Raw genomic sequence first — 20,708 nt, 5'->3', positions numbered from 1 at the left:
CATCGCCCGCCGGGGGCTCTGACTTTGACTCTGACATCGGGGGGAGAGGGAAGTGCAGGGGAGAGATACGTTTTTTTTGCCTTCCATCACAGCGAGGTGGAGATGCGCTGTGATGGATGTCTGTGTAAATTGTGTTGTGTCTTGGGTCTTTTTTTTCTTGTATGTATGACTGCAGAAACAACATTTCACTTGAGCCGCTATGAGGTTTAAGTGACAAATAAATTGTATTGTATTATATTGAATGGAGATGATTCAAGTTGTGTTCAAAATGCTATTCATGCCCCTTTCCTTAATTTCATCTGTTCTCTTCACATAAACTCAGTGCAATGTTGATATTTCTGAACTTACATGTGTCCAGCTGTAATCTTGCAGATTGAGGAAATGCCAGTCACCCAGTACCATCTCTTTGGGAGAACGACCACCGTAAATGAACAGATACTTCTGATCTTTAAAAACAAAATCACGTTGAAATCCAGTTAGAGATTACAAATATTCATTAGATCTATTATTTTCTGAGAATATTAAAAATAATAATAATTGAATCTGGTGGCATTTGGTAACAGTAAACCCTTAAGTCTTGCTGACCTTCAGTCAACCTGAATCCTATCCGTTGACCCTGAAATTAAATAATCACCATGAGAGCAAAATACATTTGGATCGGGGCCCTTCTTCAGACAGTCTCAAGTGGAAATATTCCCTGACCATTCCCTCTCCAGATGTTGCCTGACCTGCTGAGTTCCTGCAGCACTTTGTGTTTTGCTCAAGTCTTCAGCATCTTGGATGGATCAGAATTCAGAATTTTGGAATGTTTTCTCCAGCAGACATTAACAATCGCAAGGTACTATTTTAAATGTAGCTGAGGCCACACCCGATATTCTGGCTAATGTTTATTTCTCAAACCAAACAAATGGATTACGTCATCATTTTCAATTTGAATTTAATGGGAAATTGCATCGTGCAAACTGGATGTTAAGTTTCCTACATGACAACTGTCACACTTTCAAAAACATTTCATTGGCTGGAAAGCAGCTTCTGATACTATGAGCACACAAAAAAAAGCTAATTTTTATAAAACAACTAATCCGAGGGTTTGTGTTTTTTGATACAACAATCTTTCTGAAAGTTTGAGCGAGTCTTCTTTTGTAGATCTGTAATTAACTTTCCATTTGAAATAATGTTAACATTGATCCTGTTCCATAATATCTTAAAATTTAGGATAATCAATTATGGATTTTAATTATGTGTAGGAAAGAACTGCAGATGCTGGTTTACACCAAAGATAGACACAACATGCTGGAGTAACTCAGCGGGACAGGCAGCATCTCTGGAGAGAAGGAATGGGTGACGTTTCAGGTCGAGACCCTTCTTCAGACTGGGAGTCAGGAGAGAGGGAGACCAGAGAAATGGAAGGGTAAAAAGAGCATGCAGGGTGTGAAAAGGACAGATCAAAGCAGATGATGATCAAGGAAATGCTCAATGGTTCATTGTTGGCTGAGGGGAAGTTGACAACGAGACAGACAGTAAAGTTAATCAGGAGGACAGTGAAACTGGTTGGAGAACTAGGGTGGGGAAGGGACTGGGAATCATTCAATCAAAGCAGCTGATTTCCTCCTTTTGTTTTCGCTTTGTCAGCGAACATTTATAATACTAAAAGAATGAGATAAGAAACAAACAGAATGATTTGAAACCTTTCAGCCTTTCGTCTGGCTGTTTTGTACTTAATGGCCACTTCTGTCAACATGATTTCTTCTTGCTTGTTATTTTTACCTCTGTAAATCACTTCTGTGGCTGTGTGTCGCCAGCGTGGTGGGGGCATGGTGCCGCTACATTCGATGGCCTTTAATGACAAGTTGGCACCGTTGCCTGCGTTCCATCTCAAACAGACAACACTTGTGACTGGCTTCAGTGGAGACATGCGGCCGCCAATGAGCATGCAACGATGGTCCCTCAGGGCAGTCAGACTGGGAAACATTCTCTCAGCTGAAAGGCAACAACAAAAAGCACGTTTAATTCACAAACAGGATCCATTACAGGTCAAAGGAACAATTAATTTACCTCTCAAGCCAAATAAAACTCCACGTCCAAAAAACTGGCAGATTTGAGTAAACTTGACCGAATTTGCATTCACGCCAAGAGTGTTTAATTGTCATATGTTCCAACTAAACCATGAAATTCGTGCTTGTTGTAGCTTACCATTGTTTCTAGATAGTGCAAATTTCAGGGGAAACTATCATGGATTCTAATTGTTCAAGAAGGAACTGCAGATGCTTGAAAATCGAGGGTAGACAAAAATGCCGGAGAAACTCAGCGGGTGCAGCAGCATCAATGGAGAGAAGGAAATAGGCAAAGTTTCGGCCCGAAACTTTGCCTATTTCCTTCGCTTCATAGATGCTGCTGCACCCGCTGAGTTTCTCCAGCATTTTTGTCTACCTAGGGTTCCAATTGTGTATTTTTGCAGACATTTTCTGTTCACTGCCTTGTGGAATGTATGTGTAATAATCTAATATTTACATATAATTGTGTTTTTGTGTGTTGTCTGAGTATGTGGCTGAGATCCTGCTGCAAGCAAGCTTTTCATTGATCATACTTGTGCATATGTGAATGAACTCGACTTAACCTGTCTGAAGGGTTCTGGCCTAAATAGTCACCTGTCCATTCCCTCCACAGATGCTGCCTGACCTGCTGAGTTCCATTAGCACGTTGTGTGCTTTGTTCCAGATTCCAGCATCTGTGGTTCTGTTTGTCTCCATCTCTCTTAATTATTTTAAGATCTTTTGATTTTAAGAGTGGTCAGTATAAATATAGTGGAAACAGAAAACGAAGACAAGAGAACTAACAAGGACTGAACTGGTCTCATGAGCAAGACCTTTTTCCTTCTTATAACCATATAATAACCATATAACAATTACAGCACGGAAACAGGCCATCTCGGCTCTACAAGTCCGTGCCGAACAACTTTTTTTCCCTTAGTCCCACCTGCCTGCACTCATACCATAACCCTCCATTCCCTTCTCATCCATATGCCTATCCAATTTATTTTTAAATGATACCAATGAACCTGCCTCCACCACTTCCACTGGAAGCTCATTCCACACCGCTACCACTCTCTGAGTAAAGAAGTTCCCCCTCATATTACCCCTAAACTTCTGTCCCTTAATTCTGAAGTCATGTCCTCTTGTTTGAATCTTCCCTATTCTCAAAGGGAAAAGCTTGTCCACATCAACTCTGTCTATCCCTCTCATCATTTTAAAGACCTCTATCAAGTCCCCCCCTTAACCTTCTGCGCTCCAGAGAATAAAGACCTAACTTATTCAACCTATCTCTGTAACTTAGTTGTTGAAACCCAGGCAACATTCTAGTAAATCTCCTCTGTACTCTCTCTATTTTGTTGACATCCTTCCTATAATTGGGCGACCAAAATTGTACACCATACTCCAGATTTGGTCTCACCAATGCCTTGTACAATTTTAACATTACATCCCAGCTTCTATACTCACCAAGTCAGCTGCTGACAGCTTTGACTGCTATGTTCAGTGAAGTTCATTGACAAAATAGACAGCAGCAATTTGTTTGATGAGTTATTCACCTCTTTAACAGCAGGGGGCAATGCAGCCAAGCCTAACTGAGCCCTGCAACAATATCCACATACAGGCCTGACGAAGGGTCTCGACCCGAAACGTCACCCATTCTTTCCTTCCAGAGATGCTGCCTGTCCCGCTGAGTTGCATTTTGTTGCACCTTCCACATATAAGTGACCAGTTGAAACTACACAGTCAACTGGAGAACCAGATTAATAAAGGGCTTGTCCCACTGTACAAGTCATCCCGACTATTTTTTTCCTCAAGGGCATTTTTCATCGGGATGAAAAAACGTCCCGACTTACCTGGTGCCCCGAGTACCTACGGCTAGCATAACGAGCCGCTATGAAACATCCACAAACTCCTATGGACTTGTTACGAACATTCTGCGAGTTCGAATCGGGGGAAAACTCGGGAGAATTTGTGAATTACCTCGTCCAGTGGAACAGTCCCTTAACTAAATTATTGGAAACATTCAGCAAATCAAGCAGCATTTGTGGAAAGAGAAACAGATAGTGCTTCGGGTCTATTTCCATTTCTACAGAGGTTACTGTAGTGCGTCTGGAATTTTCTGTTTTTATTTCAGATTTCTAGCAATGGCAATTTTATCATTTCAATTTACTGATGAAACCAAAAATGCGGAGATCACAAAATGAGCAGAACAGAGACCGAAAACAGAAGTTTACCCTGTGAACGCTCAGTTGTGATCAGGATACGTTTGCTATCCTATTGGGAAGCCAGAAGTAGAAACAAAAACACATCTGCACATATGAACATTAGAGATTATAGTATAAATGTACAGCAGCAAAATGTAATCACCATCTACCTTTTATGAGCATATGAGTTGTAGAGTAGAGGGATCTAGGAGTACAGGTACATGGTTCTATGAAGGTTGAGTCGCAGGTAGATAAGGTGGTCAAAAAGGCTTATGGCACTTTGGCCTTCATCAGTCAGATAATGAGTATAGAAGTCGGGAGGTCATGTTGCAGTTGTATAAGACGTTGGTGAGACCGCATTTAGAATACTGTGTTCAGTTCTGGGCACCATGTTATAGGAAAGATATGGTCAAGCTTGAAAGGGTTTAGAAAAGATTTACAAAGATGTTGCCAGGACTAGAGGGTGTGAGCTATAGGGAGAGGTTGAGTAGGCTGGGTCTCTATTCCACGTAGCGTAGGAGGATGAGGGGAGATCTTATAGAGGTTTCCAAAATCATGAGAGGAATAGATCGGGTAGATGCACAGAGTTTTTTACCCAGAGTAGGGGAAATTGAGGACCAGAGGACAGAGGTTCAAGGTGAAGGAGAAAAGATTTAATAGGAATCCTAGGGGTGACTTTTTCGCACAGATGGTGGTGGGTGCGTGGATCAAGCTGCCAGAGGAGGTAGTTGATGCTGGGACTATCCCATCGTTTAAGAAACAACTGAACAGGTACATGGACAGGCCAAGTTTGGAGGGTTATGGGCCAAATGCAGATAAGTGGGACTAGGGTAGATGTGGGCGAGTTGGGCCGAAGGGCCTGTTTCCACACTGTATTACTCTATGACTATATGCTTAAGAATTTACACCATAATTAAAAAAATAATAATTTTTAGGATAGGAACATTAATACCATCCATTGTTTCTTACTAATTGGCTTTCAGAAGGTGGTGATGTGGTGTCTTCTTGAACCACTGAGGTTCTTCTGCTAAAGGTACTTTCACAATGATGTTAAACAGGGAGTTCCAGGAATTAGACCTAGCAATGATGAAGGACCAGAAACACATTTTTAAATCAGTATTGTGTCTGACTTGGGGGTTACTTGCAGGTGGAAGTTTTCACATAGACTTATTGCCCTCGCTCTTCTTAGTGGTAAATGTTGCAAGTTTGGGAGCAGCTATCTGAGAGTAGCCTGGGGGAGTAACTGCAGAGCAATTGGTAGATGGCACAAACTATTCCCATTGTGCACATGGGATGGGCAGAATGAATATTTAGAGTGGATCAAGCAGGCTATTTAGTCCAAGCTGTTTGGAAGTAGTTGGAGCTGTGGAGAGTTGTATACCATGCTCCTGGCTTTAACTTTGCAGATGATGGAAAGGCCTTTGACTGTCCGGAGGTGAGTCACTCCTTGTACAATACCAATTTCCTGCCTGTTCTACTAGCCACAAAAAGCTGGAGTAACTCAGCGGGACAGACTGACCTGCCGAGTTACTCCAGTTTTTTGTGTCTATCTTCGGTTTAAACCAGCATCTGCAGTTCCTTCCTACACATTTATGCTGCTGGTCCAGTTGAGCTTCTGGTTCAGGTTAACCTCAAGGATATTGATGACGAGGGATGTTTGAAGATAATACCATTATTCGCAAATCTCTACTCAAAAATTTGAGAAAAGGAACATAATTTGCTTCTACAGAATTTATGTGATAAAAGTAAATGAATGTTTATTTTTCCTTTTTTTTGACACATGCAGAGATGACATGGTTTCATGTTATCAGAAATTGCAATACAGACCAATTTTATAACAAGAGGAATCGAATTTTATAACAAGAGGAATCGAATATAGGAGCAAAGAGGTCCTTCTGCAGTTGTATAGAGCTAGTGAGACCACACCTGGAGTATTGTGTGCAGTTTTAACCATATAACCATATAACAATTACAGCACGGAAAGCACGCCATCTTGGCCTTACAAGTCCGTGCCGAACAATTATTTTCCCTTAGCCCCACCTGCCTGCACTCATACCATAACCCTCCATTCCCTTCTCATCCATATGCCTATCCAATTTATTTTTAAATTATACCAACGAACCTGCCTCCACCACTTCCACTGGAAGCTCATTCCACACCGCTACCACTCTCTGAGTAAAGAAGTTCCCCCTCATGTTACCCCTAAACTTCTGTCCCTTAATTCTGAAGTCATGTCCTCTTGTTTGAATCTTCCCTATTCTCAAAGGGAAAAGCTTGTCCACATCAACTCTGTCTTCCCTCTGATCATTTTAAAGACCTCTATCAAGTCCCCCCTTAACCTTCTACGCTCCAGAGAATAAAGACCTAACTTATTCAACCTTTCTCTGTAACTTAGTTGGTGAAACCCAGGCAACATTCTAGTAAATCTAGTTTTGACCCCTAATTTGAGGAAGGACATTCTTGCTATTGAGGTAGTGCAGCGTAGATTTACAAGGTTAATTCCCGGGATGGCGGGACTGTCATATGCTGAGAGAATGGAGCAGCTGGGCTTGTACACTGTGGAGTTCTTGGTTCTTGGTTCTTGGGTCCTCCAAAATATTCCAACTGGAATTTAAACTGGAGGTGGTAAAGGGAGGGATTAAGCCAGAAAGGGTATAAAGAACACACACTATAGAATTTAACATAAAACATCCCCACACAGCAGAATCAAAGTTTCCCACTGTGTGGGAAGGCACCAAAATCAGTCTCTTCCTCCACTGTTCCCCGTGGTCAGGGCCTCCCCAAGCCCTCCGCAGTTGCAGCTACGGGCGGCCCGATGTCCAGGACTGCCCGCCGGGGTGATACAAGTCCGACGTCGGGGCTGCGGGACGTCCTCAGCGGCGTGGACACCAGAGTCGGCCCCCTCCTACCGGAGTCGGCGGCTTCCAAAGTCCGTAAGCCACGCCGGGTGGAGGCCGCCGCTGCAGACCCTCTGCAAGGTGTCCCAGGACTCCACGATGGCGGTCAGCGCCGCCCGCGTTGGAAGCTCTCCCCACCAGAGCTCCATGATGTTGGAGCAGTGGCCCAACGCTCCGGAGCTCCAAACGGCGACCCAGGTAGGCATCGCCCGCTCCGCGGTGACTCCAGCGCTGCGCCGCCGCTGTAGCAGCCCTGGTCCGGTCCCCGGTCCCCGGCAGGAAAGGCCGCTCCGATCCAGCTGGTAGACCGCGAGGTGGGGGGCGAGGACGCGACTCGGAGAAATAGTCGCGTCCCCGCCAGGAAGAGACTGGGAAACGGTTTCCCCCCTTACCCTGCCCCCCTCCCCCACATAGAGAAGTTAAAGTTTCCCCCAACACAACACTTTAAACTAACTAAAAATAAAAAAAGATTGAAATACAGACTGGCTGTAGGTAGAGGCTGCTGCAGTGCAGCGCCCCCTCCGTCCCTCTCTCTCTTTAGAAGGATGAGAGGGTATCTCATTGAAACATATAAGATTGTTAAGGGTTTGGACACTCTAGTGGCAGGAAACATGTTCCCTATGTTGGGGGAGTCCAGAACCAGGGGCCACAGTTTATGAATAAGGAGTAAGCCATTTAGAACGGAGACGCGGAAACACTTTTTCTCACAGAGAGTGGTGAGTCTGTGGAATTCTCTGCCTCAGAGAGCGGTGGAGGCCGGTTCTCTGGATACTTTCAAGAGAGACCTAGATAGGGCTCTTAAAAATAGTGGAGTCAGGGGATATGGGGAGAACGCAGGAATGGGGTACTGATTGGGGATGATCAGCCATGATCAAAATTGAATGGCGGTGCTGGCTCGAAGGGCCGAATGGCCTACTCCTGCACCTATTGTCTATTGCCATGAACACATCATTGATTTCATTTTTAATTCCTACTTGGGATCTCATAGGCTTAAGTACACTATGGAAAAATGCTAGTGACGGCTTCTTCTGATCACTGTCCAACAGCTTCAGCATGATGGGCAATTGCGATGGCATCAGGCTCGGTCATGAAAGACATTTAGCTCTAATGTTCCAAGAGTAAATAGCTTCAGGGATCCATTGCCTGAGCTCGCAGATTAAGAACACGCTATCATAGTTTTGCAGACATCTGTGAAGCTGAGCCAACAGATACCTTCAAATGAAAAGGGCAAACAATGAAAAAACTATTACCGTTTAATGGTTCTTGCTACTTTTCTGATAATGTAACAGCAAACCATTAATTCCAAGCAGAGTGTGCACTGGGAATGGGAGAGAAAATATGATTTCTTCCAGCAATTTAAGCTGTCATTGTGCCACATGCAGCAATAATTCAAAAGTTAACATTAATATTTTAAAAACAAATTAAACTTACTCAATAAATTATCTTTATCCTTAAAGGAACTGGATTTCCAAACGGGTCCGGTTTTAACCAGCAGTGATATGTCTCTTAAACGACCATGCTGACCAATGCTGCTGCCAAATCCTCCAATGGTAACAATTGTATACAGCGCAACCAGTGCAGAGCGATGGGCAAATCTCCTGAGATGAGGACTTTGTGTTTCTGTCTCACATAGAGAGACAGAAAGTCGCAATGGATCAAGAACATCTAATTTGTCGATGCCGTAGTCTGCAGAGAAAACCAGAAAGTGAAGGCAGACTGAAAGAACGCCATGTGATCAAAAACAAAGCAATTCCATGACACATTATGGTCTCAAACAGGTATTCACTAAGTTACATCTTTCAACAACTTTACATTAGATTCCAGGCTACTAGCAATACATTTCTGTGAACATAATTACATAGGTTTGTTCAGACATGTTCAGAGATGCTGGTTTACACCGAAGATGGACTCAAAATGCTGGAGTAACTCAACGGAACGGGCAGCATCTCTGGATAGAAGGAATGTGTGATATTTCAGGTCAAGATCCTTCTTCAGGACCCATTCCTTTTATCCAGAGAAGTCTGAAGAAGGGTCTCGACCCGAAACATCACCCATTCCTTCTGTCCAGAGATGCTGCCTGTCCCGCTGCGTTACTCCAGTATTTTGTGTCTATCTTGCATGGCAGATTAAGATATTTTACTGAACATTATTCCTAAAACAAATAATGAATTTTGCATCAGATGTACAAGTGTCATGCTATTAATGAAGATGTTGCCTTTGCTCGGTTCGATTCATGCCAATGTCAGCAACTAATCCATTAACATGTTATTTTCAGTGATTACATTCTTACAACTTGGACCTATTGACCACTACATTCCTATAGACCGCTAGGTTCCTACAGCCATATTCTTACTGAAGAACAGATTATTCGGTAAGAGAAGACTATAGGAACCAAAAGGTCTAAATTGTAAGGTTTGAATGATGCCTATTTTTTTTATTGTGTTTTTGGCATCTTACTTTTAAAATAATTTTAACCATGGTATTAGAGGCAAGGTACTCGCATGGAGAGAAGATTGGATGACTGGTAGAAGGCAAAGAGTGGGAATAAAGGGGGCCTTTACTGGTTGGTTCCCACTGACTAATGGTATTCTGCAGTGGTCGTTATTGGGCCCGCCACCTTTTCACGTTATATGTTAATGATTTGGATGAGGGAATTTATGGCTTTGTGGCCAAGTTTGTGAAATGATACGACGATAGGTGGGGGAGCAGATGAAGGGGCAGGTAATGTTGTGGAAGCAGGGAGGCTGCAGAAAGGCTTGGACATGTTTGGAGAGTGAGGAGTAAAAATGGCTAATGGAATACATCACACAGCAAAGTGTATGGTCATGTACTTTGGTAGAAGGAATAAATGTGTAGTCTACTTTATAAATGAGGAGAGGATTGAGAAATTGGAGGTGCAAAGGGACCAGCGAGTGTTGTAGCAGGATTTCCAAAAGGTTAACTTCCAGGTTGAGACATAGAAACATAGAAATTAGGTGCAGGAGTAGGCCATTCGGCCCTTCGAGCCTGCACCGCCATTCAATATGATCATGGCTGATCATCCAACTCAGTATCCTGTACCTGCCTTCTCTCCATACCCTCTGATCCCCTTAGCCACAAGGGTCATATCTAACTCCCTCTTAAATATAGCCAATGAACTGGCCTCGACGACCCTCTGTGGCAGAGTTCCAGAGATTCACCACTCTCTGTGTGAAAAAAGTTCTTCTCATCTCGGTTTTAAAGGATTTCCCCCTTATCCTTAAGCTGTGACCCCTTGTCCTGGACTTCCCCAACATCGGGAGCAAACTTCCTGCATCTAGCCTGTCCAACCCCTTAAGAATTTTGTAAGTTTCTATAAGATCCCCTCTCAATCTCCTAAATTCTAGAGAGTATAAACCAAGTCTATCCAGTCTTTCTTCATGACAGTCCTGACATCCCAGCAATCAGTCTGGTGAACCTTCTTTGCACTCCCTCTATGGCAATAATGTCCTTCCTCAGATTTGGAGACCAAAACTGTACGCAATACTCCAGGTGTGGTCTCACCAAGACCCTGTACAACTGCAGTAGAACCTCCCTGCTCCTATACTCAAATCCTTTTGCTATGAAAGCTAACATACCATTCGCTTTCTTCACTGCCTGCTGCACCTGCATGCCTACTTTCAATGACTGGTGTACCATGACACCCAGGTCTCGCTGCATCTCCCCTTTTCCTAGTCGGCCACCATTTAGATAATAGTCTACTTTCCTTTGAGTGGGCGGTAAAGAAGACAAATTGAATGCCAGCATTCATTTCGAGGGGACTAAAATATAAAAGCAAGGTTGTAATGCTGAGGCTTAATCAGGCAGCGATGAGGCCATATTTGGTAGACACATTGCTGGAGTAACTCAGTGGGTCATGCAGCATCTCTGGAGACAAAAAATAGTTGAGGTTTATAGTTGGAACATATAGAACTATTGGCGCAGCCTCAGAATAAAAGTTTATACCTTTAGAATGGAGATGAGGAAGAATTCCTTTAATTCTCTTTAATTTCAATTTCATTGGTTATAGGATCAGAATTAGACCATTCAGCCCATTGAGTCTGCTCAGCCATACAATCACCACTGATCTATGTCACCCTCTCAAACCCATTCTCCTGACTTCTCCCTGTATCATTTGACATCCTTACTAATCAAGAAAGCCAGGGGGTGCTGAATCTGTGGAATTCACAGATGTGGAGGCTCAGTCATTGGGTATTTTGACACCAGAGATTGATAGATTCTTAATTAGTAAGGATGTCAAAGGGTACAGAGAGAAGGCAGGAGGATGGGATTGAGAGGTAAAAATAGATGTGGCATGATTGGATGGTGGAGTAGCCATGATGGGCTGAATGGCTAATTCTGCTCCGATGTCTTATCATCTTCTCTCAGACAGTTGTGTATTTTTGGAACTCTACACCAAAGAGATACAGAGGCCAAATCACTGAATAGTCCAGGTGAGTTGAAACCTATTTTTGTTTCTAGAGGTGCTGGAGAACAGAAAGAGAAGCAGAATTGAGGCAAGATCAGGCCAGCCATAATCTTATACATGGGATGATGGGTGATATTATAGAGGTGTACAAGGTCATGAGAGGAATAGACTGGGTAAAAGTCGTTTGTCCAGAGATGGGGAATTGAGAACAAGAGGACACAGGTTTAAGGTGAGGGGGGGGGGAAGATTTAATAGGAACCTGAGGAGTAACTTTTTTTTTTACACAAAGGGTGGTGGGTGTATGGAATGTGCTGCCGGAGGAGGTAGTTGAGGCAGGTACTATCATAACATTTAAGAGACATTTGGACAGGTACATGAATAGGATAGGTTTAGAGGCTTATGGGCCAAGCATGGGCAGGTGGGACTAGCGTAGATGGGCCATGTTGGTTGGCGTGGGCAAGTTGAGCAGAAGGGCCTGTTTCCACACTGTATGACTTTACGGAATAACAGATTAGATTCAATGGGACACATTCCTGTTCGACACATGCACGAGTTGCCATAATATGGCACCACTTACGCAAAATCCAAAGAACAGTCCTTGGCCCAAAGTTTCTTTGTATTGTTGCTTTCTGAATAGATTCTCCTCACCTAGGATAAAAGCTGATGCTTAAAACACAAACAGTTCTGCTCTCCTTTCCTCTGATAGTAAATGATCTCATTCGATGACCAACCCTTCCGCTCTTATACAAGTCTCTGTTGCTTCACTACAGGAGTCAGGGGTTAAAATGTGGAGAAGGCAGGAGAATGGGGTTAGGAAAGCCAGGTCAGCAATTGAATGGCAGAGTAGACTTGATGGGCCGAATGGCCTAATTCTGCTCCAATCACTTATATCAGTGGTTCCCAACCTTTTTTTGGCCATGCCCCACCTAATCACCTCTAAAATCCTGATGCCCCCCCCTCCCCCCCATGTGGTGGTATATATTTCTTATCATTTAAAAAGTGAACTCCGTTTCAGCTGAAGAAGCTTAAAACGCCAATAGCTTGGTTTAAACAAGCTACATATGTTTACCTGATGGAAAATCCAAAAAAATAAAATCGAAAATTTGGACCAGACCTCCTCAGTCGCGCTCAATTGCCCCCCTTAAAAATCAAATCGCCCCACGTTGGGAACCACTGACTTATATCCTTAATACACTATCGTTGATGATGATTAAATGCTCTTCCTTAAAACTTAGCATTATTCCGAGTATGATGATAGATTGGATTTACAAGGAAAGAAAGTGGGTTCTTTGACTACTCCTGGTGGCTTGGCAGAGATTTTATGAATGACAGCTGCGTGGCTAATATGGATCGCAACAACGAGCACATACAAATGACCATCCTTCTGAATTTATTACCGCATTAAATGTTGTTGTCCTTACCTTGAAGGGGAGAGAATGGCAAACATTTTATCAAGTCTCCTTTTGATGCGCACAGGATTATATAGTGAGAACACTTCAGCTGCCATTCCTTTAATAAAAGTAAATATTTGGGGGTTGGTGAGAAAGAGAAGAAACATTTCTATTCTTTCAACTGTCCAATTTATTGTCACAATTCAGTAAAATCATTGACATTTATAACACTCATGGGCCACGAGCCCGATTGTGTCCATGCTGGTACCTATTGTTTGATGCAACTATTAGGTTTATGCAGAAAAATATACTAATGATTGACCAGTTAAAGATATATAATGTTTTTTTTTAAACAGGACAGGACTTTAATAGCATGAATTAATTTTTTTGTCCAAATTTCTCTTGAAATGTGATACATTTTCTCCAGTTCACTCCAAACAGAATATGGATTTATGTGCAAGAAGCATTAATTGCCATAGATGCGTATGGGAAAAAATACATTGTCTAACAATGGAATGCAATGTCAGAGTGCACAAGATGGAAGCTTTGCTACAACCGGATTATATCGTGGCCATAGTTAGTTCAAGCAATGGTCGACAAAAGGTGCTGGAGAAACTCAGCGGGTGCAGCAGCATCTATGGAGCGAAGGAAATAGGCAACGTTTTGGGCCGAAACCCTTCTTCAGACTGATGTAGGGTGGGGAGAAGAAAGGAGAAACGAAGAGGAGGAGCCCGAGGGCTGAGGGAGAGTTTACAAGGGGAGGAGACAGCAAGGGCTACCGGAAATTGGAGAAGTCAATGTTTATGCCGCTAGGGTGCAAACTGCCCAAGCGGAATATGAGGTGCTGCTCCTCCAATTTCCGGTGGTGCTCACTCTGGCCATGGAGGAGACCCAGGGCAGGGAGGTTCGATGGGGAATGGGAGGGGGAGTTGAAGTGCTGAGCCACCGGGAGGTGAGGTTGGTTAGTGCGGACCAAGTAGAGGTGTTCGGTGAAACAATTGCCAAGCCCAAGCTTGGTCTCACCGATATAGATCAGCTGACACCTAGAGCAGCGGATGCAATAGATGAGGTTGGAGGAGATGAGGTGAACCTCTGTCGCACCTGGAACAACTGCTTGGGTCCTTGAATGGAATCGAGGGGGGAAGGTAAAGCGACAAGTGTAGCATCTCTTGCGGTTGCAAGGGAAAGTGCCCGGGGAGGGGGTGTTGCGGGAGGGAAGGGAAGAATTGACCAGGGAGTTACGGAGGGAGCGGTCTTTGCGGAAAGCAGACAGGGGGGGTAGATGGGAAGATGTGGCGAGTGGTGGGGTCACGTTGGAGGTGGCAAAACTGATGGAGGACTATTTGTTGTATGTGACGGCTGGTGGGGTGAAAGGTGAGGACTAGTTCAAGCAATTATGTGGCAACACATTTTGAGAAGAATATTGTGTGTTGAGAAGGCGGCAGCAAAGATTTATCAACATACTAATCAGTCTCCAAAGTTTAAAAACCAAGAGCACATTAAATAAATTAGGCTATTTCCCTTTAATTTAGAATATTAAGGGTTGATCTGACTGGAGTTTTAAAGATAATAGAGAAGACTGGAAGATTAATAGATGGAGAGCCTGGGATGAGAAAACATGAACTAAAAATTAGTTAGGTCTTTCAAGAATGTATTAGTTGAGTTTATTGTGACATGTACTGAGGTTGTGTGCTAACCAGTCAGCAGAAAGAAAATTCATGACTCCAATCGAGCCATTTACAGTGTATAAATACATGATAAGGGAATAACGTTTAGTGCAAGGTAAAGCCAGCAAAGTCCGTTCAAGGATAATCCGAGGGTCACCAAAGAGGTAGATAGTAGTTCAGCACTGCTCTCTGGTTGTGGTAGGATGATTCAGTTGCCTGATAACAGCTGGGAAGAAACTGTCCCTGAATCTGGAGGTGTGTGTTTTCACACTTCTATAACTTTTGCCTGATGGGAGAGGAGAGGAGAGAAGTGGGAGTGGCCTAGGTGCGACTCAGCCTTGATTATGCTGCTGGCCTTGCCGGGGCAGCGTGAGGTATAAATGGAGTCAATAGAATCCAGGTTGGTTTGTGTGATGGTCTGGGCTGCATCCACAATTTGCTGCAATTTCTTGCGGTCTTGGATGGAGCTGTTCCCAAACCAAGCTGAGATGCATCCTGATAAAATGCGTTCTGTGGCGCATCTGTAGAAGTTGGTGTGAGTTGTAGGGGACATGCTGAACTTCCTAAGCCTTCTAAGGAAGTAGAGGCATTGGTGCGCTCTAATGAAGTGAGTTTAAGGATAAAGGGAAAATCTTTTAGGACCGAGATGAGAAAAACATTTTTCACACAGAGAGTGGTGAATCTGTGGAATTCTCTGCCACAGAAGGTAGTTGAGGCCTGTTCATTGGCTATATTTAAGAGGGAGTTAGATGTGGCCCTTGTGGCTAAAGGGATCAGGGGGTATGGAGAGAAAGCAGGTATAGGATACTGAGTTGGATGATCAGCCATGATCATATTGAATGGCGGTGCAGGCTCGAAGGGCCGAATGGCCTACTCCTGCACCTAATTTCTATGTTTCTATGAGACATTAAGGGAAATGAGGAAAAGGCAAACATCTGAGTTTATTCACAGGTCAGCCATAATTACACTGAATGGTGGACAAGCAACAGAATACTACCATTGATCCTATATTCTGCATGCAACACTTCAAGAAAAATCAGAAATGCTGCTTTAAAATTGGTTTATACAATCTCCGCCTTTCTCTAATTTTATTTTCAAATATCTTTCTCACAAATTATGGGTTTGGAATGATATATTTTGAAAGTTAAAGTTCAGTTCTAGTTCTCAGACAGATAAATAACACATTTAATTGCAGTGTCACAGTTACCTCATATTCATCAAAAGGTTCCAACATTTCAATCCTTTGCCTTTCATGTTCTGGAATATATCTGACATAAAACTCATTCATGTCAATACAGAAGCATTCTTCCCAGCCCTAAAAGAATCATGTAAAGAATTGCAGACAATTCAATTTGTCACGTTGGCAACAGATTGCTTCTGTACATTAATACAGTCATAAATTCTGAAGATTGAAATTTATTGCACACAAGACACAAAAAAACTCTACATCTCTGCTTTCTGTCCCTTTGACGATTTTATATTTATAAAGCCTTGGAATTAATTTTCCTAACTTCTATCATGTTCTCCTTGAGGTATCAAATGCCATTTAAAACCTCATTTAAACATGAATTCTTTACCTTCTCTGTTGCTTTGCCCACAACTCAATCAAGCTAGCCGAACATACCCATTAATCCTCTCGCTAATTATTTTTTTCAATAAGCTTACAACTGTGTTATTCCTGGCCACTATTTTAAACAATACATACAAGTCTTATGGGTGCAGTAATCAATGTTATGTATTGGATTAGCAATGCCAACATTTAAATCCCATCCAGGCAAGTTATTGAGCTCAACTAAAGAAAACAATAATGAAACCAACGCCAGGAATCATGTTGAATGATTCAAGAACCAGACCATGAATACTGCTGAATTACTGTGAAAGCATAAATGCTTCAGAGAAGTGGATTTGTCATCCTTACTTTTTTGGGGGTTCAACACTGTATGGTTGACCCTTAATGTTCTTTGGATGCCAAGTATCAATTTGTTGGTGTTTCTAATGGTCTAGGAACAAACATGAAGAAAATGCTCCCAATAGTTCAGCAATTTAAAACTAGCTGAGACACAAATGTTCTTTTTCGTTTACATTTGGGGCGACATCTCCTGATCAATCCCATTAAATGAAATTTACAGAAAATGAGAAACCTCCAACCTACCCTGATATACCAATATGTTGGGCAAAGTGTTAACCATGGCTCAGTTCGCAGCTTTGTGTCAGGATATCATAATTTCAAGCTTCACTCCAGATACAGTCACGGTGGCGCAGCGGTAGAGTTGCTGCCTTACAGCGAATGCAGCGCCGGAGACCTGGGTGCTGTCTGTACGGAGTTTGTAACTTCTCCCCGTGACCTGCGTGGATTTTCAGTTTCCTCCCACACTTCAAAGACGTACAGGTCTGTAGGTTAATTGGCTTGGGAAATGTAAAAATTGTCCTTGGTGTGTGTAGGATAGTGTTAATGTGCGGGGATCGCTGGTCGGCGCAGACCCGGTGGGCCGAAGGGCCTGTTTTCCGCGCTGTATCTCTAAACTAAACTAAACTAAAAGACAAAATTATTGGCTGAGAAGCCAGAATCATACTGATGGAAGCACCAGGTTTTGGATGAGGCATTAAATTGAGCCTTTGCTGCAGGGGTCGGCAACCTATGGACCACGGGCTGGATCCGGCCCGTAATTTGAAATCATCCGGCCTGCAGGTGTATTTTATTTCACTTCGTTTTTGTGACTAAGTGAACTAGGGGCGCTGGAGGAGGGAGATGGCAGCCCTGCCGGCAGTCTGTTCGTTTTTTCATCCTTTTTGTTATTTTTAGCATTTGTTTAAAGTCTGTTTTGATGTTCTTCTGTTTGTTTTATGTGGGGGGAGGGTGGGGGGTCGGGGGAAACATTTTTTTCAGGTTCTTACCTTCCTGGAGATGTGATCAAGTTTTGGATTACATTCTCTGGGCTCTGCGGCCTACCATTGCTAGAGTTGAAAAGCCGCCTCGGATTGCCGTGAGCCCCACCTCGGGGCGCGGACTTAGCATCGGAGCGGATCCCTTGCCTGGGATCGCTCCCACCGCGGCCTGCGGACTTACAATCAAGGGCTCGCAGTCTCGGGAGAGGCAAGTCGGGAGCTCCAACGCCGCAGAAGATTCGTCCAGCTCCGACACGAGGTTTGATCTCCCGGAGCAGGGGAGCTGACAACCCCCCGATGCGGGAGCTGAACGCTTCGACACGGAGGGCCCGAACGCCGCTGGCTACAGGACTCAAGACCGTCCCGTCTATGGAGGGCTTGAAGCCCCAGACCAAGGAAGAACAAAAAGGGAAGGACTTGAACTTTATTTCCGCCTTCCATCACAGTGAGGAATGTGTAGGAATCACTGTGATGGATGAAATTTCACTACACCAATTGGTGAATGTGACAATAAATGAACTTATGAACCTGGGAACTGCAACCACTCCCAGGGCACGCAGATGACCTGGGAACTGCAGCTAGTCCCGGGGATGCGAGGGATCTGGGAACTGCAGAAATCTAATTGAAAAACACGTGAAAACTAATGCGAAAAATAACTTCAAGTGTTACACTAGTTAGTATGTATTATTAGTATGTATTATTACTAATTTATGTATTATTACTATGTATTATTACTAATTACTAATTTAGTTAGTATGTATTATTATTACCTCCATTTATTAACCAAGGCGATAGATGTGGCCCGCCACCAGCTCATGGACATGGGTCCTGGCCCCTATGCAGAACAAGGTTGCTGACCTCTGCTTTACTGGTCTTGCAAATGGGCACAAAAGATCCCAAGGCATTAATCTGAAGAACACGAGGGAGCCTAGCCAGTTGTCGTGGAATATCACCAAGTGTTAGGCTACTTGTCTATTTTTGGATCACTGGTGTTGGGAGTTTGCTGTGAAAAATGATCTGCGATCAACAGAGTCGTACTTCAAAGCTGGAGATGAGAGGTGGGGTGGGACAAAACCTAGCAAATGATAGGTGGAAATAGGAATTGGGGGGAGTTGGTGACAAAGGCTCGAGATAAAGAAGAGACATGAGGCTATCAAATAAGGAGAGAATAGGAATTAAACATAATGTCAGACAAAGGGATATTGATGGAAGAGGACAAGGAAGAAGGCCAGGATAGTTGGAGATAGAACAGGATAGTTGGATTGGTGGTGGGGCCACAGCAAAGAGATGGAGTAGAGGGCTACTTAAAATTTGAGGTCAATGTTCATACCCCTGGATTGGAAGCTACCCAAGTGGAATGTGATGTGCTGTTCCTCTAATTTTCAATGTGGCCTCACTCTGGCAATGGAAGTCCAGGACAGTAAGATTAGTATGGGAATGGAGAGTTGAAATGGTTAGCACCCGTGTGATCGAGTGGGCTTTGGCGGACCGAACGCTACTGTGTGGCGAAACAGTGGCCTAGTCTACGGTTGGTCTCGATGAACAGGAGACCATATGCGGGAATGAGCTTTGAAGGGGTGCATATGAATGTCTGTTTCAAGTGGAAGGGTTGCCAGAGTCCCTGGATGGAGGTGAGGGAGGAGGCCTGGGGTCAAGTGTTACATGTACTTTGGTGACAGGGAAAAGTACCAGGGGAGGCTTCAGTGAACCAAGTTGTAGAAGGAGCAGTCTGTGGAAGGAGGAAAGGGGTGGGAATGGGAAGGTGTGACAGGTGGTGGGATCACGCTGAAGGTGTCAGAAATGTCGGAGAATGATGTGTAGGATGCGGAGGCTGGTGGGGTAAAAGGTGAGGAACTCTGCCCTGAGGAGAGAGGGGAATGGTGGGGCGTGAGCAGAGCTGCAGGACACAGATGAGGAATCCATCCACAACAGCAGAGGTGAAACCACATTTACCAACAAAAGAGGACATCTTGGATGATGTTAAGTGGAAATCCTCATCTTGGAAGACGCGGCAGAAACTGAGAAATTGAGAGCAAGGGACGGCGTCTTTGCAAGAGGCAGGATGGGAAGAGATGTAGTCAAGGTAACAGTGGGAGTCAGTGGATTTGTAGTAGAGCTCATGTCCTCTATGACATGAGTCTCAGTTCATGTACTTCTGAAGCAAACTGCTTATGTGTACATGGAACAGGCTGTTCAACGCAAAACACTGCTCAAGTGTACACTGCTATAGACATTCTTCTTCTACTAGTTTGAACAGTTTGAGATGAAAAAAACTCTGCACCCAAGCCAAATTAAATAAAAGAGATGCATAATTAAATGAGCGGGTGAGGCAGCATCCCTGGAGAGATGGAATGGGTGACGTTTCGGGTCGAGACCCTTCTTCAGACCCTCGACCCCAAACGTCGCCCATTCCTTCTCTCCAGGCATGCTGCCTCACCCGCTGAGTTACTCCAGCATTTTGTGTCTACCTTCCATTTAAACCAGCATCTGCAGTTCTTTCTTACACATAATTAAATGAATTTGCTTTTAGAGCACTTACACCACCATCGTCATGAGAATAAAGTGAAAGTCCACAACTCTCCACTAACCTCTTGCAAGAAACGTTTCTGCTGAGCTTCCTTCCCTGGAAATTGAACAAGTGCGTGCAGAGTGGAGTTCAATTGCACAAAGTGTTGGTGCATAACCTGACCAAAGGGATCGTTTGGACGTATCTGTTCATAGACAACAAACATTGCTGACGAAAACCGGTCCGCTGCCCAACGGATGACTGCCGAAGATCTAGATCATAGTTTAACTTTGTCAGAAAGCAGCCGAAAGCCGTGACTCATCATTTAATAAACCCATCTCCTGAAAATAGCATCATTTCAATCCAAATAAAACAAATTAATTATTAATAAAGATGACCACTTCATTCACAATCGTCTGATATCTCTCTGAGTTAGGGTTTGGAATTGCTCAGAAGACATCGTTGAAATTGTCAATGATTTTCAACAACTGCAAATGATCTCACCAGAGGTGTTCATGCATGGTAGGATGAAATACTTTATACTTTGGTAGACACAAAATGCTCAAATGCACATATTCAATGTTTAAAATGAGTATGAATCGGAATTACACTTGCCAAATGCTGACGTCACCCATTCCTTCTCTCCAGAGATGCTGCCTGGCCCGCTGTGTTACTCCAGCTTTTTGTGTCTACCTTCGATT

General features: G+C 43.6%; 1 protein-coding gene across 1 annotated transcript in view; it reads right to left on the bottom strand.

Moving 5' to 3' along the window:
* lcmt2 (leucine carboxyl methyltransferase 2) overlaps positions 1–20,708 on the bottom strand; it is a 57,722-nt gene that overhangs the window by 7,154 nt on the left and 29,860 nt on the right. Inside the window, exons 6-11 of the mRNA XM_055637633.1 lie at positions 20,090–20,279; positions 15,823–15,930; positions 12,979–13,066; positions 8,563–8,817; positions 1,768–1,980; positions 349–446 (exon numbers count right to left, since the gene is read on the bottom strand). Coding sequence (XP_055493608.1) covers positions 349–446; positions 1,768–1,980; positions 8,563–8,817; positions 12,979–13,066; positions 15,823–15,930; positions 20,090–20,279 — 952 coding nt within the window. The remainder of the gene's footprint in view (positions 1–348; positions 447–1,767; positions 1,981–8,562; positions 8,818–12,978; positions 13,067–15,822; positions 15,931–20,089; positions 20,280–20,708) is intronic.

The sequence above is a fragment of the Leucoraja erinacea genome, chromosome 7 (assembly GCF_028641065.1).
Source record: "Leucoraja erinacea ecotype New England chromosome 7, Leri_hhj_1, whole genome shotgun sequence".
NCBI classification, from domain to species: Eukaryota; Metazoa; Chordata; class Chondrichthyes; order Rajiformes; family Rajidae; genus Leucoraja; species Leucoraja erinaceus.
This window is presented reverse-complemented; position numbering and strand designations above follow the sequence as displayed.